Raw genomic sequence first — 27,413 nt, 5'->3', positions numbered from 1 at the left:
CAGCTTTCCAGTGTATGTAGATTTGTGTAATCATTCACGGCAACATATTCAGCCTCTGATGTGTCTACTGGTTCCAGATAAGAAGAGATTGGAAATTTCGATAAAGATTAATTTAAAGGAGAGAGATTCATTATAATTGGAAAGCCTCAGGGATATCTTTGCCTTGCTTGTAAAGATAGATTATTACGATGCAGCAGGCCAGATGAAGACAAAGTTTAACTGAGACACAAAGTTGAGTTTGAGGACATGTGAAAACTAGCCTAATACACTGTCCCAATTCCAGATTTCAGATGTTGTGATGGTGTTGTTTTGTGGCAATGCCACTCTTTCATTCACCTGGGTCAAAATTACCAAACAGATTCAGCGAAGTTTCTACCTGTAGATAACTATCACTTCAGTGTTTCTGCCCTTGGTATCTCCATTCTGCTTGGTGACTGTAGACCCTGAAACATTAAGAGGACTTGGAGCTCCACTTATTTCCTATCATTTTTTATAATTTGTAACAGTTTCTGATTTGAAGAAATTAAATTTAATCGCCACAACTCTAAGATAAAAGATGTAAATCTAAGATAGTCATTTAATAAATATAATTTTGGAATTCGTGAGAAACTTCTTCTTTGGTTCATAAGAAAGTAAAATTTCTTTCCCAGAAAGAGCCATTGAGGAGAGTAGCACAGATGCAGTTAAGGTGAAATTAGATAAACGCATGAATGAAACAAATGGAAGGCTATGACAAGGTGGGTAGAGCCAGAGGAAGGGGCTCATGTGGAGTATAAACATCAAATTCAACCAGTTAGGCTGAAATGCCAATTTCTGTGCTATACATTCTATGTCCTCTTCTATATCACAGGATCCTCCTGACAATAGTGAAAGGTAGATATGAACTTGATACCTTTAATCATTTTTGCTACAGGAGAAACTTCATTTCATTATTATGGAGATGCACAGTAAAATTGCCATTTAATTCTATTTTAGGTATAGTTACCAATAGTTCTATTACATTCAGTGCGAATCTCGATGATCATCCAGATCGGCCACGGTGGCTTCGCCTCACACAACGGACTGCGTACCATGATGGAATGCTTTATGGCACACCAACTTTGGAAGACGTTGGACAGAGAATAATTAAAGTAATATATTTCCACCAGAAACTACCTTGACATTTTCATAATATACATATAATTATCAGTAAAATCTCCACAGTCTAAATATGCTGTCTTGCCAAGATGGCTAACTGGCAGGTAGGCCTTTTAACTGTTGACATGAAATTGTCATGCACATGCAAATAAAACAGGATTTGTCAATTTCTTGGCATTGATCCAATGGCCTGTCTTTAGATAAAATGTAGTTTCAGTGTAGACAGTGACATTTGTTCCATGTACATCTCCCAAAGCTTGCCACAATCTGTGGTCAGGTTATGTCTGCAGCCTGTTTCGGGCCATGTTGCATTGTTTTTAAAAACCACTTTTAGTCTTGGAATGGTTTTTGGTACAAGAACCATACAATAGAATTTAAAATTCAACAATAGTTCATATTTACCTCATTGTAAAATTGCTCATTGCTACTGTGTCCTATAGCAGGAATACCATTACCATATTTTTCAGTGAAACTAAGGACATTAAATGTTTTTGATCTAAATTTAATTTTCTACATGCTGTTTGTAAAATTATATTTAATGCAATAGGATTTTTTTCAGATTGACATTTTTCTCTTAACAGTTTAAATGTATTTTGTATTAATTAAATATTTAATTAATAACAAAAACAAAATGTCAGCTGTAATTATAATTAAAAACAAATCCCGAATTTGCATCACCTGTTGGGCTGCTTTCCTATTTTCTTTCATTATTTTACACACAAACTACAATTGTATTAAAGATTTTTGTCTTTGGAAGATAAAGTCACAGAGTTGTATAGCACAGAAACAGACTCTTTAATCCAACTTTTCAGTGCTGACCAAAAGTCCTGAACAGCTCTAATTCAATTTGCCAGTATTTAGCCCATATCCATCTAAATCCTTCCTATTCATGTACCTATAAAGACTCTTTTTAAATGTTCTAATTGTGCCAGCATCTACCACATCCTTTGGCAGCTCATTCCATACACACGCCACCATTTGCATGAAAAAGTTGCCCTTTCCGAACCCTTTTAAATCTTTTCCCTCTCACCTTAAACCTATGCCTTCTAGTTTTGGACTCCCCTACTCTGGAGAAAAAGACCTTGGCTATTCACCCTATCCATGCTCCTATGATTTTTCAACCTCTCTATTGACTCTCCAGGGAAAAAAGCCCCAGGCTATTTAGCCTCTCCCTGCACCTCAAACCCTCCAATCCCAGCAACATCCTTGTAAATCTTTTCTGAATCCTTTCAAGTTTAACAACATCCTTCTGATAGCAGGGAGTCCAGAACTGAAGTTTACTGGAATTAGTCAATGGTGTTAAAGAAACAAATTCAGATTACTTTCTCTCTACTATTGCTCAGTAACTAACTCAGTAGTGATCAGGGTACTTTGAATGGAGGGATGTTCCTCTCCAGTCCAGCTCATGTTAAAAAAAGCTATCATGAATACTCAATCAAATCATGCAGTATGATTCTGTTCAATTATTTGATTCTCTGTTATGATGCTCTCATTTCACTATAAAAATTTAGGTCCCTTGGGTAGAATCTTACTGGGGCCTGAACATGGGCTTTGGCAAAAAATGGGACATAATCACTTGAGAAGCCCAACAGGTCTAGCTCGATTATAGGGAGCAACTTGCTGTATCTTTTAGTTAAATTGTGTGTGTCAAGTTGACATTCTCTCAGGAGCAACCAGATCCTTATTTTGAGGGCTTATTGCTAGTTACTGGTTTGTTAAGTGCATGTATCATGTCATTAACATACAGCTTCCATTCCTACTACCCACTGTGAGAAAAGTAGTTGCCAAGAATTTTCAACTTGAAAGACAGAGCAGGTAGTCGGTGAATTCATCACAACTTGTTCTACAGGACCTTTCTGAGCACCAGGCACAAACATCACAGAGTATGCTCCAGCAGCACTGGCCACATGCACTCTATACCAATGGGCATTGACGACCTACATGTGCCAGCTTCTAAGACCCTGATAAAACATCTCAAATTCACTTACATTTCTGTACCTCAATGCTGTGCTTTGGACCACAATGGCACCGATCATTGCATTGCTGCAGGAACAACACTTTGTGCTCAGGAAGACGCATTCAGCTGGACTATGCTGTACCTATGGACTATTTGTTTGCTCTCTCAGCACTCAGTCATTTGGAGCCTACATGGAAGATCATAGAATTCCTGCCTTGTTCAACCAGAAACACCAGGCTCTCTGTACTGCTGTACTATGTGCCATTTAGCACAGATCAAAGCCAGGAAGCATGCCATAGTTGTCAGCCGTCCCCGTTCAGGTCCAGGAAGCTAGCCTTTAGTCTGTGGATATTGGCACAGTAGGTCAACGGCAGCCTCCGATACCAGTCCAGGGACTGGGACAGTAAACTGCTTGGGGCGGTCAGAGGCAGGATTATCTTCTTAAAAGGGGTGAGGAGCTCAATACCATGCAGCCCATCACCTGTCATGATTAGTTGTACCACATTATGGTTTATTTTTGCCCTGGAATAAAACAGAAGAATATATTAAGGGAGATGAAAGTGAGTGACAAAGTCATTATTGTTGGTGCAGGTGGGGCAGAGACTACAAAAGGTGTTTTTTTGCATATATTTGGTGATTAAATAGATCTTCCTGTTCAGCTAAAACAGGCTACATTAGTGGTCTATTTTAATTTTTCATCCTGCTAATGGGTATTTTAATTATTAGTACCTTGCGATTAGGTTCTAAAAGACAATACAAGCTGTGCTTTGCAGATGCAGGGGAGTTTAAGACACAACCATTCTTTGCGTTAGATTTGAATTATATTCTAAAATAGAGACAACTCACACCTGCAATGGTGGCTCAATTTTATACTTAGTGCATAACTCAGTTTCAATTTTTAATGAGATTTTTGAAGTGTTCAAAGATTGACTTAAACGCTGACATCCATGCAACATTGAAATATGATGATTGAATAAATCCCCATTTCTCCACCAGGCATTAAACGTACTGCAAAATATATATAATTTCTGAGGTTAATTGTTATTCTTTTTGATTAGGTAACTGCATATAATAGAGAAACGTATGAGACAACAAGTCAAAACATCATCGTTAATGTTGAACAGACAATAGGTGAGAAGCTACAGTTTTAATTGTTTACTTGAGGAATGAGAAGTTTGATTGCTTTTGAGAAACTGATGTTTCCTATTATATGTGCAGAGTTCTTTTGAGAAGTTAAGCTTAATGTTGCTATACAATGGTATGCCCACTTTTTTTGGTAATGAGCTTGCTGTTTTTTTTGAAATCACGTTGCCACTTCAGTTTCTCTTAAAAATTGAGCAGTTCTCTGCCAGGTTGTGTCTGGACAGTGAGAATAATCTTTTGAGTACATAGCAGTATTGCCCTGATTTTCCATTAACTGATGAGTTTCCTCATTACTGTTGCCTGATCATAATTCCAAATAGACTCAGAGTCATAGAGATGATGAGTTTGAAAACAGACACTTAATCCAACTTGGCCATGCCGACCAGATATACTAGATAAATTTAGTCCCATTTGCCAGCACTTGGTCCATATCCCTTCAAACCCTTCCCATTCATACACACATCCAGATGCCTGTTAAGTGTTGTAATTGTACCAATCTCCATCATTTCCCCTGGCTGCTCATTCTATACAAGCACCACCCTCTGTGTGAAAAAGTTGCCCCTTAGGTCCCTTTTAAATCTTAACGAATGAATTGTCTTTATTTACAGTGTCAATTTTTAAGAGATCCATTTTATTTTGACCTTTAGACATTGTTTAGTACGATGAGCTACGGAAAATTGCACTTTGAAAAAATAAACAGCATTTTTTTCATGAACATGTCAAAACCAACAAATGATACACATCACTTTGCTTGTATACCAGCAAGTTTGATTTTATATCTTCCCATCAAGATAGTCCCATTGCTCAAAATAGAATTACAGATTATGTTTGAAGAAAATCTAGTGTCATTGATAATATCATGACATTGGACAGCTAATTACTATCTGCAGTAAAAACAGGGAATGTCATCAGTCTCTAGAAATGGCCAGAATTAGCATGAATGACTCAAGTGCATTATAGCCATGTCAATATAGCATGGTGTTATGGAAAAGAACAAAACTTTTAAAAATTTATTGAGGAAATAGTCTAAACTTTTTAAAAAAATTTTAAATATAAGCGGAAAATGTTATGTTTCAAATGCAATTCGATTGGTCAAATTACTCAATGTTAAGCAAAACACACTATTTTTACACAACAGTTAAAATACAAGTAAAAATTAAAGAAAAAAATTGGCTTAACTGTATCTCTATCAAAATGTTGAGCTAATTAAGTATTATTAATTACCACTAATTAACTGTTCCAATATGGTAGTATCTCACAAACACACCCTTGGCAAAGGCAAATTCAGTAAAATAGATTGTCACACATACAATTCTAGCAGTGGAAATTCTAGGAGGAGAATGCCAGCTTTTACCTGTAGCAGAAAGAGGAATTAGAGCTTCCACATCCAGCTTCAAGACGCTAGCAACTGCTAGTGATGGCTTAAACAAAAAAAAATCCTGGTTCTGTGGGAGTTTGACTCCACCCATTCAGATTTTTTCTGTTGCCCTAACTTCAAAAAAGGACCCCAAGGCCTCACAAGCTGTTTCCTTTATTGGCTCAACACCGCTATCTCAACCTATCTTCACAAAATAAAAACTAGGACAAAATACACCTCTTGAAGCCACTGTATTGTCACAATGGTAAAAGGCAGAGGTTACCCTGGGACCCTAACTTCACCCTGTTCACTGTGTCCTCCATTGTGATGACTGATACAAAATGTTGGTTAAATTATCTGTTATTTTCCAAATCTCATCCTCCAACAGTCCCACACTGACTTTAGCTGACCTCTTTCTTTTTATATACCCATAGAAGTTCTTGTTGTTTCTTATTACATTCCTTGGTAATTTACTTTTAGAAATGATTTTCTCCCTTTTTAATCAGCTTTTTAATCATTTTATGCTGCTTTCTAAGAAAATTCCCAATCCTTGGGCCTACCACTAATTTTCCCACTTTGTAAGCTGATTGCATACAGATTTTAAGCACCCTTTAATCATGGGTGGTTCATCCTTCCCAATAAGTCCTTTTTGACAGGAAAATTTTTTGCCGAGCTTGATGAAATATCTGCTTAAATGCCTGTCATCGCTTATCTGCTGACCTACCACTTAGTCAACTTAGCCAACTCATTCTTCTCAACTTGTCAATACCCTTATCTGAGTTGAGGTCTTTGTTATGAGAATCAAGTTGCTCTAAAAAAAACTGAATTTGAAATTCTACTTTGTGATTGTAATGCCCTAGGCAATCCTTAATTATGAGAGATCTTTTATTAATCCTACGACATTATATGTTACGAGACATTCCTGAGAAGGTCTGATCTCCCATCATATAATACCAAGGATACAATACAGAACCAGCTCAATGTTGGTTTGCACTTGAGCCTTATATGATGTGTAACATATAATGCAATCTTAAATACAGACTGATGATCTTCATTATCTGGCTCGCAGATATTAGCCTAGAAATGTGACAATGCACTGGACAGCTGTGTTTTGTTTTGAGATTACTTATTGAAAACATAAAGCTGGAAAGAACTTCAAATTAAAACTCCCAGGCTTTTGTTATGTGGCTGTAAAATGAGTGTCAATGTTCCAATATAGTGGATCCTGTATCCTGGTCAGTGGCCTGAAATACAATTGACCTAATGAATGAGCTGTCAGGGAATGCTCAGTAAACCACACTCTGAAAGTATATGAGATGTGGGATCCAATATCAAGTGGACCTTAGAGCCTTATGGTCTTTCTTGAACAAACCAATTTCTAGGTCTTCTGGATTAGAGTTACCATTGAAAGACTGCACATATTCATCATGACAACTGATCTCTTCATTCACACCCCTTTCCTTTCTTTAGATTCGTAGGATCCCTACAGTGTGGAAACTGAACTTTCAGCCCAACAAGTCCACACTGACACTCAGAGCATCCCACCCAGACCCATCCCCCCTAACCTACACCTCCCTGAACTCTATGAGCAATTTAGCATGGCCAATCCACCTACACTGCACATCTTTGGAGTGTGGGAGGAAACCAAACACTTGGAGGAAACCCACACAAGCGCAGAGAAAATGTGTAAACTCCACACAGTCAGTAGAGGGTGGAATTGAATCAGGGACCCCGGTGCTGTGAGACAGCAGCGCTAACCACTGAGCCACCATGCTGCCCCACTTAAGCATTGTGAGAATACAACAATATTTACCCAACAGTTGTACTGAAGAGATACTGTACTGTTACCCTGAGGGAAAGGATTGGTTTGACATGGTTTCTGTCAGATCTAATACAGCAGTTAGTGCATGCAGAACTTGGTTCACTTTGGAAAGCACACAGGGAACTTTGTTCATATTCGACAGTCATGTTAAGTTGAAGTTCCTTCTTGCTACAGGGTTGAAATTTCCGTACCAAGTTGAATTCTTTGTGAAAAACAAAGATGTGGAGGAGGTATTAGTCTTTGCAGTTCAAAAACAATTCATGGGCAGAGTGCAGAGCATTTGGGATTCGAATCATTTGACCATAATCAACATCACTTCTGCATTAGACAGAGGAGGCCGAGTCCCTTTGCCTATTGAAGGAAGAAAAGAAGGGTGAGACAATTTATATACATTTCAAAAACTTTAGGGTGAAGTTAGTGCAATTTTGTGCATGTTTTCTCGTGGGTAAAACAGTATCAAATAACTATTACGAGTAAAAACCCTCAACTAATATTGTCAAAATGTGTCCATTTCAAAAGCAAATTAAAAAGGAAGCAGATTTTTTTAAAAATGCATACTAATTTCTATTGCAGTGACATCAGGAGTTATGTTGAAGCTTGCCAGTTATGGGAGTGCAGAGAATTAGTCATTTTGTTTACTGAATCAGGTGCCACTTGATACCTGGGCATTCAGGTGGATGTAGCGACTCAAATTTTACTTCTTGTGGTGGGAAAGTTAACCCTGCTCCTGCAGGTCCCGCTAGAAAAGCGTTGAAATACGCCCTGGGCCATTTTGTGAACAGTCGCTAGTGGAACCTTCTTGCGCTGCTTTGTTAATTTTTATCTCAAGCTTTCAAACAGTGTCCCCTGTCCATTCTTCGAAAGAATTTAACGAGAGTCCTTCCTGATTCAAACATGCACTTAGCTTCTCCTTCAAAGAGGAGGACCTGGTAATGTGGCAGCCTGTGTGATCAGAGCAAGAATGGAGCATTAATTGCACCACTCCAAATTTAAAATCCATTTTCATCCAGTATTTTAAGTTAAGAATTCACCCTAAAATTGATACTATTTAAGATATATCTTGCATCCACTGCCTGTGGAAAGGCAGCCGGAAGTTCTAGAAAGTGCTGCGTAGAAACATAATTCAATAGCAACATCTTATTAACTGTTCCCTGAAACTAACTGCAATGCTCATGAAAGTCAAGGCAATTCATATCTACTCAAACAAAATGTACTAGATTCGAGGCAGAACTTTAGTTGGTCTAGTCACTGCCTATATTTTACAATATTTTACCTTGAACAAGCCATTGTGCTGATTCTGTGTCTTTGTTGGTTTCTTTTTTCTAATTTATTCTGAAACCGAGCAGAAACTAACTTAGTAAAAATCAAGAAAAAGAGTCACTCAATAGTGGAACATTCTGCTCCTATATACATCTACCATACGAACTTTCCACATTTTGTTCAGCTTATGTTCATATAGTTCCTCAGGTTTTGTCGATATCAACTATTTTGTTGCATTATTTACGATTAATTAATTTTTGATAATGTCTCTGTCATAAAGACTGAAATAATAGCATTATATTGAAGGGCTGCTTTGTGTTCATAGTTAGGTTTACATGCTGGTACATAGGCACCAGTTGATATAATTACACAAATAAGTAAAACAAAGCTCACAACGCATTAAACCTCGCTGACAATCTCCTCTTTGGAAATGTCACACTCGTGCCCTTTGCTGTGGTAACCTTCTGACAGACTGGTCCTCAGGTCTCAGCACTGCTCTCTGGATGACATGAGTTGGAGTGTGTAATTCCTGAGGTTAATCCTTAGCTTGAGTTTGTCTTCAAGAGCTTTCCAGATCTTTTATGTGTCTTTTTAATTGTATGTGAAAAGACCAGATATGTTAATTTTATGAGGCTTCACATTGGAAATGGCAAGGAACATTTTTTTTTCAGGATCATCTATCACTTGATTTCTGAAATATTTGTCATTGTAAATGTGCATATGTTAGTCCAACAGTTATTACTCTTGTAACTGTTTCATCAGATGCTCATTCCATCATATGCTATCCATGATTTTGCCTTAAAAGCTTTGGACAGCAAAGATGTTTTCAGTATTCACCCAGTTGTGGGATGTGGGTGTTGCTGGCTAGCCAGCATTTATGCCCATTCTTCTTTGCCCTTGGGAAGGTGAAGGTGAGCTACCTTCTTCAATCACTGCAGTCCATGTGCTGTAAGTAGAGCCACAATAACTTTAGGGAGGGAATTTTGAGATTTTTCCCAGCAACAGTGAAAGAACAGTGATATGTTTCCAATTCGGGATGGTGAGTGGCATGGAGGTGAATTTACAGGTGACGATGTTCCCACGTACCTGCTACACTTATTCTTCTAGATATAAGTGCGTGTGAGTTTGGTAGGTGCTGTTTAATGATCTTTGGTGAATTTCTGCAGTGAATCTTATAGATAGTGCACACAGCTGCTGCTGAATGTCATGGTGAAGGGACTGGATGTTTGTGGGCTGCTTTACCCCGGATGGGGTCAAATGTGTTCAGTTTTGTTGGAGCTGTACTGATCCAGGAGCGTTGAGAGTATTCCAACACACTCCTGACTTGTGCCTTGTAGGTGGTGGTGAGTCAGGAGATGAGCTATTTGCTGTAGTATTCCTAGGCTCTGACCTGTTCTTGTAGACACTGTTTATGTGGCAAACCCAATAGTAAGCCCCTGGAAACTTGGTGGTGGGGGCTTCAATGATGATAACACCATTGAATATAATGGGTGGTAGTTAAATTGTCTCTTACTGGAGTTGGCCAATGCTTGACAATTGTGTGGCATGAATGTCACTTGCCACTTATGAGCCCAAACCTGGACATCATCCAGAAATTGTTGCATTTGAACATAGACTGCTTCAGTATATGAGGAGTCGCAAATGATATTGAATATTGTACAATCACCAAGGAACATCCAACTTCTGACTGTATGATGGAGGGAAGGGCATTGATGAAGCATCTGAAGGAGATCTTGTAGAGGCATCCTGGAACTGAGATGACTGACAACCAACCGTCGTATCTGCCAGGTATGACTCCAACCAGCAGAGAGGTTTTTTTTTGCCTTGATTCCTATTGATTCCAGTTGTACTCAGGCTCCTTGATGCCAAACTTGGTCAAACATGGCTTGATGTCAAGGGCTATCACTCTCATGTCAAATTTTTAGTTTGAACCCGGGCTATGATGCAGACAGGAGCTGAGTGGCCCTGACAGAACCCAAACTGGGTGTCAGTGCTGGTACTGCTTGAAAGCACTGTTCATGGTGTCCTTCAAAGAAGGGTCACCAGACCCTCAATGTTAACTCTGATTTTTTCTTCACAGATGCTGCCAGACTTGCTGAGTTTCTCCAGCAACTTTGTTTTTTTTGTAACAGTTAACTTAGATTTTCAAGACAGAGCACTATGATTAATAACTGCATTAAAAAGCTATCTATATTACAAAACAATTGTGAAAATGGTAAAATATTTAGCGCTTACCTGTTGCAACGTTCCTGACTTCTCAGTGGATTTCCCCAGTGTCATGATCTTTCAAACCTAGCATGTGCTTCCAAAATTCACACCAGCACACAAAATTAGCAGGGTAAAGGAAATTCAAATTTCCTGTGGTCCTCAGAATGGTGACACAGGCCTCAGAAGAACTGTGTGCATGAGTCACATTCAAGGATACATTTCTGCCTGTTGGAAAGGCGACAAAAAATAGAATGGATTTGAGAAGGCACTGCAGATTGGGAATCGCAACCAGAGATTCTAATTTGTTTTCATTTTCCTGACCTCAGTCCTGCCTCTATCACGACTCAAAATTTTGGCTTTTCATTCCAAACAACTTTCTTTTTTAAGATAATATCATAGAATCCCACAGTGTGGAAGCAGACCACTCAACCTATTGAGTCCGCACTTACCCTCTGAAGAGCATCCCACCCAGACCCACCAGTCCTCACCGTAACCCTGTAACCCTGCATTTCCCATGCCCAATCCACATAACCTACACATCTTTGGAATGTGGGAGCGTTTGGAAACACACATAGGCACAGGGAGAACATGCAAACTCCACACAGACAGTCACTGGAAATGAACCCGGGTCCCTGGCACTGTCAGGCAGCAGTGCTAACCACTGAGTCACTGCACTGCCCTCATACATTATAAATATCTTTTGTTGCAAAGTTGGATTGGCAGGCAGGACGTTACAATTTGGTGTTATAAAATATTGATGTTGATAAAATGATAGGGGTTAAAGCGGTGCGTGATCTCTTTAAAAAATGATATGCTTTTTCTAGGCTTGGAGATTTTTAAAAAAATGTCTGTGGGCTGCTTGTGGAGTTGCAGGTAAACACCGCACCTCAATTGTAACATTTGCATCAAAAGGCGGGATGGTTAACAGGCCAAGCCACAGTTTTGTGTTGTTATCAAGACTGTTCTGAGGAAGGGTCACTGGACCTGAAACGTTAACTCTGTTTTCTCCTTCACAAGATGCTGCTAGACCCGCTGAGCTTTTCCAGCAACTTCTATTATTGTTCCTTATTTCAGGCCAAGTTGGGAGGCAGAACTAATGAGGTGTTTACAGTGCTGTCACAGGATGTGCCAGGGGAGTATACTGAGTGCCTACGAATTGGTACCAGACACATATCGGCAATAGTTCAGATGTAAAAGAAAGGAACCAGGTCAGACTACTGAGTTTGAAAGAATTAAACAGAGCAACTTCGATAGATGGGTGAGAGCATTAATGTCAGAAAAGACAAAAGAGGATCTTAGAGATGTTATTCTGCTTGAGGAGTTTAAAAACTCACTTCTAGAATTGCTAAGAACTCATGTTGAGGAACAGAAAGTTAAAACAATGAGAAGAGCTGCAGAGATGGCAGATGTACATGCGTTAGTGCATAAATCGAAATCTAGCTTCTGATAGCAATTTCATTCTGTCAGGGATAGAAATTGGGAAAGTGGGAAATCCTTCAATAAAAAACAAAAGGTAGATCACGCTCTGAACAGTTTACTACATGTGAAAGAAGAAATCCAAGAGGGTGGGAAAGAGGTGAAAAACCTCAAGTGTATTCACTGCAATAAGGTGGGACACACAAAGTCCCAGTGCTGGTGGTTTAAGAAAGGCACAGGGGAAAGAAATGTGGTAAAAGAGGCTAAACCAGTAGGATTAGTTGAGGTAGTGTAGGAAATTCCAAGAGAAGTCAAGAAGCTGCAGGAGAGTGCACAGCCCACTCACAGACTGGAAAGTAAGATAGTGCCCGATCTTTTCAAAGACTTCACCTGTGTGGGTAAGATTTACTTAGGTAGAACAGTGGATTAGGTAAAGAAGTTAAAGTATTGAGAGATATGGGAGTTGGTCAGTCTTTAATAGTAAGAGATGAAACTATTTGCACTCCTTCTGAAATGTTACCTAAGGGTGTGATAATCTATGGAATAAATGGAGAGAGAATTTGTGTTCCCCTGTCTAAAATAAGGCTACAAAGTCCAATCAATTCTGGGGAAGTGACAGTGTGAGTGATTGAAAGAGTGTCTACTCCAGGAATACAGTCTGTTCTTGGAAACCATATAGCCGGATCAAGGGCTGGAGTGATGCCCATTGCAGTGGAGAGGCTGAAAGGAAACCAGGGAACTGAGGTGTTAGAAGGAAAATGTCCTGGAATCTTTCTGGACTATATCGAGACACAAGCTCATAGCCATAAACTACAACAAGAAGGATAAACAAAAGAGAAAGATGAAGGAGTTAGGGGCCAGTTAGCTGACACCCTGTTTGATGAAATGGTAAAAAGAAAAAGCTAAGCAGGTAGAGGATCAGGCCGAGGTGTTTAGTTCTGAAAGATTAATGGAGTCACAACAAAAAGATGAGATGATGAAGGATTTATATCATAAAGCCTACTTGGAAAAGGAATCAGAATGCATAAGGTGAATTGGCCAGAAAGCATTTGAACATGGTACAGCATATAATGAAGCAAGAAGCAGATAAGAAATCTAAAACTCATAGGCTTGCCTGTGGAGATAAAGTACTGGTGCTGTTACCAGTGGTAGGAGATCCCTTCAAAGCAAGGTTTAGTGGTCCCTATCAGCTTGAGAAGAAGTTATGTCAGTATAATTATCTGGTAAGGATTCCAGATAGAAAAAAAATACAAGTATGCCATGTGAAACCTTACTATGACAAGGAGAGGGAACAGAGGGAATGGAGAAACAGGTATTAGTTACTGCCACTCAGTGAGGAATCAAATCCAGATGATGTGGATTTTGATGCGCCTCGAAATAAATTGAATAACAAGGAAGCCCTTAAGGAATCGGATTGGGGAGTGAGCTATCTGTCCTAGAAACAGAGAATTGAATTGAAACAATTGTTACAGTGCTTTGAGAACATATATAGAAATAGAATGGGGAGGACTAACACCACAGTACATGAGGTTGACGTACGGAATGCTGTTCCAAATAGACAACGCCCCGACAGGATTAATCATCTCAAAGCACCACAAATTCAGAAGCAAGTGGATGCAATGCTCCAGGAAGACATCATTGAGCTGAGTCAAAGCGAATGGAGTTTGCTGATCGTGTTGGTTCCCAAACCTGATGATACTCAACAATTCTGCATGGATTATTGGAAGGTCAACACTATGACTGAATCAGTTTCATACCCAATTCCAAGGCTGGAGGACTGTGTGAAAAAAAGGACGAACCACTTACATCACAAAGTTGGACTTACTTTGTGGTTACTGACAAATACCTTTGTCTCAGAGAGTGGAGGAGGTTTCTGCTTTCGTCAACCCAAGTGGAACATACCAATTTAAAGTAAAGCCCTTTGGAATGAAAAGTGCACCAGCCACACTTCAAAGACTTGCAAACAGAGTTGTGGCAGGATTGAGTAACTGCACTGTCAATATAGAGGACTTAGTGATCTTTAGCCATTCATGGAAAAATCACATGGAGTATTTGGCAGAGTTCTTTGAGAGATTATGGAAAGCAAAGTTGGCCATAATACAAATACAAAATAGTTAACAAATACAAAATTTGCGAAAGTGGAAGAAACGTTGTTAGGGCACAACCTCAGACACAGACAGATGACTGCGAGGAATGTGAAGATGAAGACCATCAGAAAATTTCCAAGACCATCCTCAAAGAAGGAAGTGCGACAATTTTTGCATTTGAGCAGATTCTACAGGAAATTTGTACCAAAATTTGTTAGCATGCTGGCGCCTCTGACAGATTTGTTAAAATAAAACACAAAATCTCAATGGACAGACCAATGTCAGGAGGCATTTGAGAACTTAAATGCAGTGTTAACCAACACACTCATTTTAAACATTCCAAATTTCTTGAAACCATTTAAATCATCATCGACACAAGCAATGTAGAGGTTGGAGCAGTGCTATTGCAGAAGGATGATTGTGGAATTGAAAAGCCAATTGGTTATTTTTTAAAGAAACTCAATATCCACCAGAAAAAAAAAATCAACCATTGGAAAAGACTTATTGAGTTTGGTAATGCCCCTACAGCATTTTTAATATTTACATTGCAAACAGTGTTTCAGAGACCGTTATGTATGCCAATCACAATCCTTTAACATTTTGGAAAGATTTAAGAGCAAGAACACCAGATTATTTTCTTGGAGTCTTATGTTACAAGCATTTAACTTACATATTGTATATGTTGCTGGTTGTGAAAATGTTATTGTGAATGCATTATCATGAGTTTAAAAGAAAAATGCGTATATAAGATAGAAATGATAGTGTTTGATGTTATATGTATATAGAATTAGCATGAAACCTGTAACTATTGATCAATGAACAATGGATCTAGTAATATAATGATGTTAAGGTTTAGGGAAAAAAAAATCATCCGTTCATAATGATGGTTCATTTTTCTCTTAAGGGGGAAGGTGTTTCAAAGTTGGGTAGAGTACTTGTGAATTAGAAGGCAGGATGTTAGAATCTGGTGTTTGTAAAATATTGATCTCTATAAAAGTGATAGGAGGCAAGTAAGTATGTGGTCTCTTTAAAATAAGAAGTGCTTTTTCTATGCTTGAGGATAAAAAAAAGTCTGTGGGCAGCTTGTGGCCTTGCAGATAGACAGAGTACCTGAATTGTATCAAAAGTCTGGACGATTAGCAGGTCAATCTGCAGTTTTGTTTTGTTATCAAGGCAATAAGTTTTGATTTAGCCAATTAATTTAAAACAGGTACTTAGATAGTAAAAAACAATTAAATTTAAATCTGATAGTTTTGACAACATAGCACCGATCCTGTTGTAAGAAATTGATTTATCATCAAGGGCATAAAAATAGGGACAGTTGTAAAATCAGCTGAAAGAGTACTCCATCTGCTAGGAAATCAACTCTCTCAGCTCTTTGAGAAAGGATCATCTAAGTAAAGGTACTGTGGCACTCTTAGTGAATGAGCTTGACGGAAGATCAATGGAGAAGACTCAGAGCATTCCAGAAGATGTAACCTGGATGTAATTTGGACAGACTATGAACATTTTTATTTTAAATTTTGGTTTAATGGTACATGTATTTATTGGAACAACATACCATTAGAATTTTGTTTTATTTGGGAATTGTTAGTAGTTACAGGGGAATTTGTTCAGTTTGTTAATAGTTCGGTTAATTTGTTCACTGTTAGATAAATAAATTGTTAGTTGTTGATTATAGAGTCAGTGTCAGGGGTTTATTTCTTTTAACCACTCCTTTATAAGAGTTTGGGAGTGAGAGGCAGGTTATAGCACTTTTCACACTTCTTTTGATAGATCATAGAGTAAGACGAGCCTCTCTGGGTGCTTCAGTTTTAGTTATCGGGGGCTAGGTCGACCTCCCCTTTATTACGATTTACAGTGAGGTATTAATGAGTGGCAGTTAATTACTGAAAGTTTACAAATGGTAACTAATTGCCGCAGAAGTTCATGACCTGTACTGGACACCTTACTGCCCTCATTGTGAAAATCGTATGGTCATCTGTATGAGTGAAAGAACACTGCAGATTATTTCCTCTGATTACAAAAAAAAGTCTTTTAGGACCAAAACCAGAGGTTTCTGGAAAAGCTCAGCAGGTCTCGCAGCATTTGTGAAAAGAGGTCAGAGTTGATGTTTTGGGTCCAGCAATTTCTGTTTTTGTTTCTTGATTTCCAGCATCTGGAGTTCTTTTGGGTTTTACCTTTAGTACCAGTAGATGGCGTGCATGTAAAGGTAAATGTATACTAGTGTCAAATTATATTTTTTTGAAATACCAACCCGTTGAAGCTGCACAATGAAAAGATCACTCAAGCAACAGAATGATCTAAATTTCCAAGCTATTAACAGTAAGTATACTGGAAATTTTGTATCCCTTTTCAAAAGAAGTGCTTAAAATATTCTCAAAGAAGCAGTAAATTTCTTGTTCTGGAATTCCACATCAGTTTTGGCATTGTAGAAGCTTAAAATCTGGGGAACTGATCAACGAGCCAACAAATGGAAGTGGATATTTTTCTTCTGGTCTTTAAAGGACATATTTAACTTTTTAAATTGGCTTCCCATGATCTGTTTGCTGGGCCTCTGTGTGGCTGATTGAAGTGCATAGGAGTAACATCACTAGTTTTATGCTTGCAGTGCACAAAGGCTGAGTTGGAATAAAAAATAAAAGGCACTGATGTTGCCAGGCTGAACCGAGACAAGCTAAAATTAGAATGTTTTGAGCCTGAATATTGCTGATAGCTTAAGTGGTTTCACAGCAGGAGAAAAACTTCATGGAAGAAATTTTTGACATTCTGTCTAATCAGGCTTTTCCTTGCTTCTGGCTGATTGCAACAGTGAAAGATTTTGACACCTCTGTCCCTGCTCTGCTACCACAATGTGGCTTTCTCAAAAGATATGGTATTCCTTATCAGCATACTTTTGTCTGACATTAAAATTATGCGGCGAAACCAAATCCGATGAGGATATTTATGAGAAGATGTGAATTAAAACTGAGTGGTGTGCTAAAGAGGGCAACAATTGAATCTGACGACAACTGCATGAAAAATTACAGCTGTGCTCTTCTGCCCAGATAACTCTGTGCCAGCTATGAAGATAGAGACAGCTGTATGATGACAAGCCATATCCAATTTTTTGTGGACTTAAGGTTGAAGGATTGTGCAGATGCCTCGATTATTTTGATTCAAGTCAATGTGAAGACAAATTGGATATTTTTATTAAATGGGAGAGGCAATAGTCCAGCTGCATTAGTGCTCGACTGTTAATCCAGAGACCTAGGAAATGTTCTGGGGCCCAGGTTCAAATCCCACCACAGTAGAAGTTAGAATTTGAATTCAGTTAAAAAAAATCTGGAATTAAGAGTGTAACGATGGCTATTGTTGATTATTGTAAAACTCATCTGGTTCACAAAAGTCCTTTAGGAAAGAAAATTGCTGTCCTTACCTGACCTGGCCTATGCGTGACTCTAGGCTCACAACAATGCAGTTGACTCTTAACTGCCCTCTGCACAATTAGGGATGAGAAATAAATGCCATCCTTGCCAGTGATGCCCACATCCTGTGAGTGATTTTTTTTAAAAATCAGGTATTTCCTAGAAATATACAACTCCAGATAATTGCTAGTTTTGGTTTCTTAAACACACTTCGAAAAAGAGACCTGAATGTTTTACCACTGGATTTAGGGATGCTCTGAAAAGTGTTTGCAGGTTTGGAGCTTGGCTTGGATTTTTATTTGGAGAAAGCCTTCACTCAACTTGTTTTTCTGTTTCTGATTATTCTTTAGGAAGTGTGACTGGAAGAATTGTGGTCAATGTTGTATTTCTTGAGAAAGTTGTACCTTTGGCCAAGACCATCAAGATAAAAGGTGCATGAATGGTGATAGCCACACCCAGCAGAACACCAGATTGACAGATTTCAGAGCATTCTATGCCTCACCCTTTTGTCCTTAAAGAATAACAACTGTTGGCCAGAAAGTGCTTTTCCTAAAAAAGTGAACCTCTGCAGACAGAAAGTAATTTCTTCGATGACAAGCTATATCCAAATGCCCTCACTGATTTTGCTGGACTCTTTGTGACTTATTTGTTGCTGCAGAACTCTCTATTAGGAGAGTATATGGATCTTTCCCAATAATAACAAAAATGCCCACAATAATCAAGATGCATTAATGTCTTTAAAAATATTATTTCTGTTGAAAAGCCTAAGCATGGAGCATTGAATTAAATATTTTGATAAGAAGTATATTCAACAGATCGATAATTTTATAATCTCCTTGACATAATGCAATTACAAATAAAGCTATCTTACTTAAAATTATATATAATATGACAAGTTTGTTTTTACAGTGTGTATGTAAAGGTTGGCTCCAATATTCCCTTTCCCTCTTGCTTGGAAGAAGAAGCAAACCCTGATGAACAGTGTGATGACCAACAGGAACCTGTCAGCTGTGAAGATACATTTCGTCCTCATTTTATAATTGACTGGTGTAATATTTTACTGGTAAGTACTTCTGAGGGTTGAATTGAGAATAAGTCACAAAGCGTCTCCCAAAATTCATTGCAACATGAAAATAAAACTTTCTCCCTTTTACGTACAAGTTACAAATGTTTACAATTCAAATGGATCTACTTTTAATTCAAGAAAACCACTGAACGGGGAAAAAACGTGGCTATTTCGCCTCATTGCAGTTCTAGAGGATCTAGAGTTTGCTGTGAGCAAATGACTGGGCTTGTGCTTGCCCACAGTCATCCCAGATTGCTGCCAGCGGGACGGGGAAGCAACATAATACACTGGAAAGGGCATCAGGGGCTTGTGGAAATAGGCCAAACAACTGTGCATTTCCTGAACTGAACAGTTTGAAAAGTTACAATCGGAACTGTGAAATTTAAAAGAAACTGAAGGAATGTGACCCCATGCATGCAAACATTAATTTTCAGTGCTGGAGAAGTTAATTCTTAGGAATTAAGACTTACCACACTGTTAAAAGTGTATTCAGTTTGCAATGGGAATGAAGGCTGAATTTAACCTGTACCTACAATAGGGAACTTTATTTATAAATAGGAAACTAGTAAGTGAGATGCTGTTTTTGTGCAATTTACAGAGGAATAATGCAATTAGAGGGCAACTGTAATATTTAACTATGTATGTGCTCAGTGGGATTTGCAGTATGAATTTCGCATGACAGTGAGTGTTGTTATCTTCACTATCCTTTTCACAGGAAAATCTAACTGGAGATTTCCTCTGAAAAGCATTTATTCAGTCAAAGTTTTGTAAATCTGTGACATTTCATGGTATCATCAAATAACTTGTGGGATTCCCAACATGTTACCCAGAATAATTGAAAAATGAAGATTACTTTGTAATGTAGGATTGAAAAGATTCTGGCAATTGTACAATAGGAAAACCAAAAATCATCATTTTGGTTCCTACCATAAATACATCTTCCTTGCCATTCAACAACAATAAGTAGGCTAAGGGAAGCTTCATATCGTACAGAACCTTTGCAGAAATGCTTCCTCTGTTGTCCATTGTAAATCAATTACATTTAGTTTTATATCAAAGCCCCTTTGATCTACACCGCTGCATTGTTTCATACAAGTTCTTCATTCAATCTCAGGTTAGACTTCTAGATTACTTTTAAATAGCATTTATTAACAGTGTGTACGTGGCAAGGCTACAGAGGAGCTTGGACTGGGCTTGTACAAGTTCCAAACTCCTCAGAAAATACTATCACATGACTACTGAGGTCAAAGTCTCATTATGGCTTACCTCAAAGGTTCACCTCCATATTCATTAAACTTTGCTCTACAGTGTCCTATACCTCCAGAATTTTAGGTCCCTCTGTCAAAAGACACTGCATTCATCACTGTTATATTTAAAGCATAGCTGAGTGACAGGGTCAGCACTCCTGATAAATGCCTATAATCCAGAAAGTTGACAGTTTGCAGAATCATGTACAGAAGTAAAGTCAGCTTTTTGATAAATGAATCAATGTGGAATTTATGTTTTTTAACCAAATAGAAGAAGCTGTTCACAGGTAAGGGATATGTGGCAAGTAGTAGGCTTTTGAAAGTGAGATAGAGAGTTCAGAGCCAGCATATACCTGTTACTGAGAAGGACAAGGCTGGCCGGAGTAGGGAATACGAGATGACCAGCGATATTGAGAGTCTGGCCAAGAAAAAGAAGGAGGCATGTGTCAGGTGTAGGTAGCTATGATCAAGTGAATCCCTTGAGCAGTGCAGGGGATGTAAGAGTACGCTTAAGAGGGAAATCAGGAGGTCAAAAAGGGGACATACAATAGCTTTGGCAGATGATGTAATGGAGAATCCAAAGAAATTTATCCGGGGCAAAAGGCTAACCAGGAAGAAATTAGAGCCCCAAAAGGTTGTCTATGTGCGCAGCCATGCAAGATGGATGACATATGGACATTAGACAGCCACATGAGTAGGAAAGGTTTAGGCGAATATGGGCCAAACTCAGGTAAATGGGACTACTTCAGTTTAGGAAACATGGCTGGCATGGATGAGTTGGGCTGAGGGGTTGTATAATTCAATGATTCTATGACTAACATCTCATGATGACACCCAGCAGCAGCTTGTAAATGAGAATTAGGAATGACTTAGAATAGATCCCTAGGGAACACTCGAAGTAATGATCTGGGTCCGAGAAAAGAATCTACTAAGGTGATTCTCTGACCATGATTGGATAGATAAGAATAGAAGCAGACAAATTCAGCTTTGGAAAATTAAAACTTTGAACTCTAAATTCTTTTGTCTTTGGTCTTTTCCTAAAGTGACTAATGTGCCTTTGTAGTAGAGATAAAAGAAAGAATAGTCCAGAGCCCTCAGTAAACTCAGATGTAAAACCAAGATAACAAAGTGTGAAGCTGGATGAACACAGCAGGCCAAGCAGCATCTCAGGACCACAAAAGCTGACGTTTCGGGCCTAGACCCTTCATCAGAGAGGGGGATGGGGTGAGGGTTCTGGAATAAATAGGGAGAGAGGGGGAGGCGGACCGAAGATGGAGAGAAAAGAAGATAGGTGGAGAGGAGAGTATAGGTGGGGAGGGCCTATCCCCTCCCTACCTCCCCACCTGTACTCTCCTCTCCACCTATCTTCTTTTCTCTCCATCTTCGGTCCGCCTCCCCCCCGTCCCTATTTATTCCAGAACCCTCACCCCATCCCCCTCTCTGATGAAGGGTCTAGGCCCGAAACGTCAGCTTTTGTGCTCCTGAGATGCTGCTTGGCCTGCTGTGTTCATCCAGCTTCACACTTTGTTATCTTGGATTCTCCAGCATCTGCAGTTCCCATTATCACTCAGATGTAAAACCAGCCTCTTAGACCCCTTCTGATCCACCCATCATTTGTTCAGTCTGTTTTTCTCCTTACACTTTTGAGTCATGACATCACAGATTTTCCCATTGCGAAGGCACAACATAAATAGAAAGTAGAACTTATTCCTGTGCATGCTATCAAAATGTGTGTGAGCACTGGGGCACTACTCTTTCAAATTGTATACAACCACCATTTTACAGTGTTCACATCATTTTTCTTCTTTACTGTTTCATGAAGTGAGAAAATTGCTGGCAAAACAAACATTTGTTGCGTTTCCTAATTACCCTCGAACTAAGCGGCTTGTCCAGGTATTTCAGGAGACACTTAAGAATCACGTGCATCACTGTGGGTATCAAGTCATGTGCAGATCAGATCAGTTAAGGACACCAGATTTCTTCCACTGAAGGACATTAGTGAACCAAATGGGTTTAACAAAAGCTGATGGTGGTTTCATTACTGAGACAAACTTTAAGTTTCAGATTTAATTAATTGAAATTAAATTCCACCAGCAGCCATAATAGGATTTGAACCTAGGACCATAGACCCAGGTCCACTCTGGGTCACTAGATTACTCATCCACAGACATTACTACTTTGCCACTGTCATCTCCAGTTTTACAACAAACATGAATGCTACAATCATATTTTACCGATTAGGAACAAGAGCAACTGCCAACAATACTAACAGGGATTATTAGAATGATTTCAAAAATGAAAATCATTGAATCGTGATGAACAAATGAAACCTACATAGAACATAGAACATAGAACATAGAACATAGAACAGTACAGCACAGAACAGGCCCTTCAGCCCACAATGTTGTGCCGACCATTGATCCTCATGTATGCACCCTCAAATTTCTGTGACCATATACATGTCCAGCAGTCTCTTAAATGACCCCAATGACCTTGCTTCCACAACTGCTGCTGGCAACGCATTCCATGCTCTCACAACTCTCTGCGTAAAGAACCTGCCTCTGACATCCCCTCGATACTTTCCACCAACCAGCTTAAAACTATGACCCCTCGTGCTAGCCATTTCTGCCCTGGGAAATAGTCTCTGGCTATCAACTCTATATGTGTTGGCTTTGGTGAGAAAATTAGGCCATTGATGAATTAGGCAGAATCTGGAACTGAAATGAGGTGAGAATGACAAGTTATGCATGACAGGGTGAAATGACCGCACAGAGGCCAGTATCCTGTCACCAAGTCACCCTTTATTTACATGCGCACAGTACATGGGCTCTGACCAGCCAGTTCAAAGCCCAGTCTTTAGACTGAGGAGGCCTTCTGAGGAGGCCAAGGGTTCCTGAGTGGCCCAGGTTAACATGCCCAATCAAGGATCTCCTAGACAACCAGATCTACCTGGCCCTGGTCCAATCACTACACGGGACCTCTGGGATGAAGAGCAAAGAGAGAACATGATGGGGAAGGAAACAAATCCTTGGGCAGGCCTAACTTAGTTAGGGGATTATAGTGATGGAAACCTCTAGGAATGGGCCTCTTGGTCAACCAGACAGGGGGCAGATTAAGCTACAGCTGGGATTCAGGCCATTAATGTGGTAAAATCTACAGAGTGAATGTCAAGTTCCAGAACATGCGAGAAATATGGAGGAGTTTAGGAAATAAAATAGTAAACCTGCTACCAGGGAGTGAAAAGCAACGTGTTCCATTTCAATGTTGAAAGGCGGCAGGCTGCAAACTGGAAATAGCAGAGGGATGTGTATGATACAGAAGATTTTCAAAATAGACAGTTTAAAATGCATTTGTGAAATATATTTAAGGAGAGTAGGATCACTATGCCTGTGATCACAAAGTTAAAAACAAAATAAAATAACAGACCCATGGATTATGCCAGCAGCCAACAACAGATTTTCACATTGACAAAGCTTATGGAACATAAAAGTGTTCATACTACAAGGCTGGCACCTTTAGAAATGCAAACTGATCTGTTACAACACAACCTGTGTTGCAAGAATGTAATTGTAGAGTGAAAACTTTACATTGGCAATTGTCATACAACATGGACATAGGAATTGATGATGAAAATGTTGACAGGAAGCATATGAAGGTGGAAGAGTTTCATACAATATATCTTGAATTATATAGAATATATGTGTTGAATTATAAACACAAGCTTAAATAATCTATCATATTTTTGTTTCACAGATTGATAAATCCAAACCTGATATCCCTGATGCTGATTTGGTTCCTGGTGATGGTGTCCTCATGGATGGTGGAGAATACAACCCACCTTCAAATTCCATTGAAGACAGAGACTACTACTTAGACTATGTGGTGACAATCACTGTTCCTTTAGTGATTGCTCTGATTCTGTGCCTCATCCTTACTTACATAATGTGTTGCCGTCGAGAGGGCATGTAAGTTTCATTTCAACAATTTAAGTTTGATATCACTCAGACTTTTCAATGATTAGTGGGAAGTTTATTATTTCAGTATATTCTGAAATTTAAGGTTAAATTATAAGAATTGCCATTCATGCTTTACCTCGTAAGTTCTTTGGATGTGACAAAGCACTTCACAGACAACTGCAAGTGTTAGCTACAATCTTCTTCATATGTAGTCCCTTGGGATGGATTATTATACAATATGAGGTGACTGAATAGCCAATGTTGGATCCACAAACGCTACCACAAGTGGAGCAGGTGTGCTCCTGAAGGGAGAGTGTTTTTGGATGCTCCTCTCACTGTTTGTGCTTCTTCTCCATCTGACCAGATTGGAAACGCATGAAATACTTAGCCCCTTGGTGAATGTTTCTTTTCCAAATTGGGCAGGCACAACCTAAAGATTCCTACAAGTCAGTAGGGAGGAGAAATTGCATTTGAGAATGATCAGAAGATATCCTTGAAACATTTCCTCTGCTCTCCTGATAACTGCTTGCTGCGACAAAGCTGGGAGTAGACAGCCTTGTCTGCTTTGTTTTCTGTTTTCCTCTCCAACCTATATTCCTATGGAAATGTAAAGGGAAGCTCTGTAGTTAATTTACGTGCAATATGTTCCTGAAATTAGTCTTCGCAAGACTTGAGTCAGGTATATGGATGAGGTAGCCCATCCAATACAGCTGATTAACTATAACCTGTGCCTCAGTGTTGTGTGTGTTCATTTAAGAGAGAAAGCTGACACTGGAGTGTATATTCTGCCAGTGAATTTGCAAGATTTTGTGATGGCATCCCTGGTGATATTTCTCAAGGGATTTGTGGTGATTGCGATACACTGTCTGTGTCTCCAATTCATTTAATAGTGCTGGTAACGCCAAAGTCCTGCAGATCATGAGATTGGTGCCGGGTCTGACATCTTTGTCATCAAACATGCAGTTCCTCAGATGATCAAAGGTTATACTGGAGGCAATGTTGAATTCCACTGTCCATGTCTGCTCTCTCTAAGTGGAGCTCCAATTCCAAAGGATTCGATCCGCATTGTCCAGTGGCTCACCTTGGATCTTGCTGACTGGAAGGCAGTGGGATGTGACAAAAGCAGACTGGTATAGTGCCTTTGACCTTTGTCTGTTCAGCCTAACACCCATTTTTTTCATTTGCCTTGGTGAATGGATCAATGAGTATTTGGAACCTGGACTCTGACTATACACACACACAGATGTGTTGTCTGCATACTGCAGCTTGATAAAAGAGGATGATCTTGGTTCTGTACTCAAGACCAAACAGATTGAAAAGTTTCCCATTCATCCTGTAGATTAGCTCCGCACCAGAGGGAAGCTAGGTGAATTGGGGTGGAGTGTTGTGGCAGAGAAGTTGCATAAAAGCACTGGTCTGATGACATTGACCCAATTTGTACAGTTATTCCATCTGACGATGATCACACATGCAGCAGTAGGGGATAATGATGCATGTTGGCACAACATCGTGGGCTGAAGGGCCTGTTCTGTGCTGTACTGTTCTATGTTCTATGTTCTATTCCTGTGGGCGGTCAAAATTCGAGGAGAACATGCCATTCTCCCTTCTGGTTAATGGATTTGAAGCTCTTTATGAGATCAAAAAAAGACACAATGTATAGAAATTGCTGCTGATCTTTGCACTTTTCTTGAGTTTGTCTTGCTGTGAAGTCTGTTGTGCCTCCTGATGAAAGGAATTCTTGCTGCAACTCTGGGAGGAACTCTTCAGCCTCTAGAGGATTGAGCAGCAATCTTGGAATAATCTTTTTTGATGATGGTCAGCAGCGACATCCCTCTCACTGGACTCAAAACATTAACACTGTTCATCTCTCCACAGATGCTGCCTGACCTGCTGAGTTTCACTAATATTTTCTATTTTCCTTTCCAACCTATATTCCTATAGAAATGTAAAGGGAAGACCAGCAGCTAATTCATGAGTAATATGGTCCTGAAATTAGCAACAAGGAAAATGTTCAGCCTATCGCTTGGGTGTAAAACTGGTGTTTGTGCATCTGTTTCAACATTATGAAAGTGGCCCAACCTTCATTTTCATTCATGTCTGTAACAGCAGGTTCATCTGAAATGTCACTGTCAGAAAGAGGTGGTGGCTTGCTGAAAGTTGACACAAATTTGTTTAATGTTTGTGGTTGAAGTATCAGTGCTGCCCTGTAAACCATGAGCCAATAGACAACAGTCCAATACAAAAATTACAGGGCTCTTTTTTAAAAAAGTGCTATAGAGTCTATTATTCAAGATGGCAGAAGAAGCTTCAATTTAACAACTTATCGGAAAGTCAAAACCAAGATCTGGACAATATTCAGGCTTAGGCTGACAAATCGCAAGTGACATCGCGCCACACAAATGCCAGGCTATAACCATCATCAATAAGAGACAATCTAACCACCACCCTCTAAAATTCAATGGAGTTACCATCACTGAATACCCCACTATCAACATCCTGGGGGTTATCATTAACCAGAAACTGAACTGGACTCACCACATAAACACAGTGGCTACAAGAGCAGGCCAGAAGCTAGGAATACTGCAGTGAGTAACTCACCTCCTGATGCCTGAAAACCTGTCCATCATCTACAAGGCACAAGTCATGAGTGTGATAGAATACTCCCACTTGTCTGGATGAATGTAGCCTCAACAACACTCAAGAAACCTGACAACATTCAGGACAATGCAGCCTGCTTGATTGGCGCTACATCTACAAGCATTCACTCTCTCCACCAGTGACACTCAGTAGCAGCAGTGTGTACTATGTACAAGATACATTGCAGGAATTTACCAAAGATCATCAGACAGCACCTTCCAAACCCACAACCACTTCCATCTCAAAGGACAAGGGCAATAGACATATGGGAACACCGCTACCTTCAAGTCCCCCTCCAAACCACTCACCATCCTGACTTGGAAATATATTGCCATTCTTTGACTGTCAAAATCCTGGAATTCCCTCCCTAAGGGCATTGCAGGTCAACCCACAGCAGGTAAATTGCAGTGGTTCAAGAAGGCAGCTCACCACCACCTTCTCAAGGGCAACTAGGGATGGGCAAGAAATGCTTGCCACCCAGCAATGCCCTAAATCCCACAAATGAATAGAAAAAAAAACTCATCATTCTTGTACTTATTGACACTGAAGTCCCTGAAGTTATGATCAGTGGTTTAGTAGCAAGCCTAAATTACTGGCAACAATGAGTTAGGATACAGAAAAGTTATTGTTACTTTAAAGGCCTCAAGAAGCCTCTTCATCGATGTTAACAACTGGAAAACAATGGAGAATCACATCCTTTAGGAATTCATTAT

General features: G+C 39.4%; 1 protein-coding gene across 1 annotated transcript in view; it reads left to right on the top strand.

Moving 5' to 3' along the window:
• The window catches only part of LOC125466330 (epsilon-sarcoglycan-like), a 51,467-nt gene that overhangs the window by 9,010 nt on the left and 15,044 nt on the right, over positions 1-27,413 (top strand). Inside the window, exons 3-7 of the mRNA XM_048560691.1 lie at positions 976-1,130; positions 4,153-4,225; positions 7,591-7,789; positions 18,704-18,857; positions 23,861-24,072. Coding sequence (XP_048416648.1) covers positions 976-1,130; positions 4,153-4,225; positions 7,591-7,789; positions 18,704-18,857; positions 23,861-24,072 — 793 coding nt within the window. The remainder of the gene's footprint in view (positions 1-975; positions 1,131-4,152; positions 4,226-7,590; positions 7,790-18,703; positions 18,858-23,860; positions 24,073-27,413) is intronic.

The sequence above is a fragment of the Stegostoma tigrinum genome, chromosome 31, assembly GCF_030684315.1.
Source record: "Stegostoma tigrinum isolate sSteTig4 chromosome 31, sSteTig4.hap1, whole genome shotgun sequence".
Classification (NCBI taxonomy): Eukaryota; Metazoa; Chordata; class Chondrichthyes; order Orectolobiformes; family Stegostomatidae; genus Stegostoma; species Stegostoma tigrinum.
The sequence above is the reverse complement of the archived record's forward strand: the minus strand, read 5'-3'. Positions and strand labels throughout refer to the sequence as shown.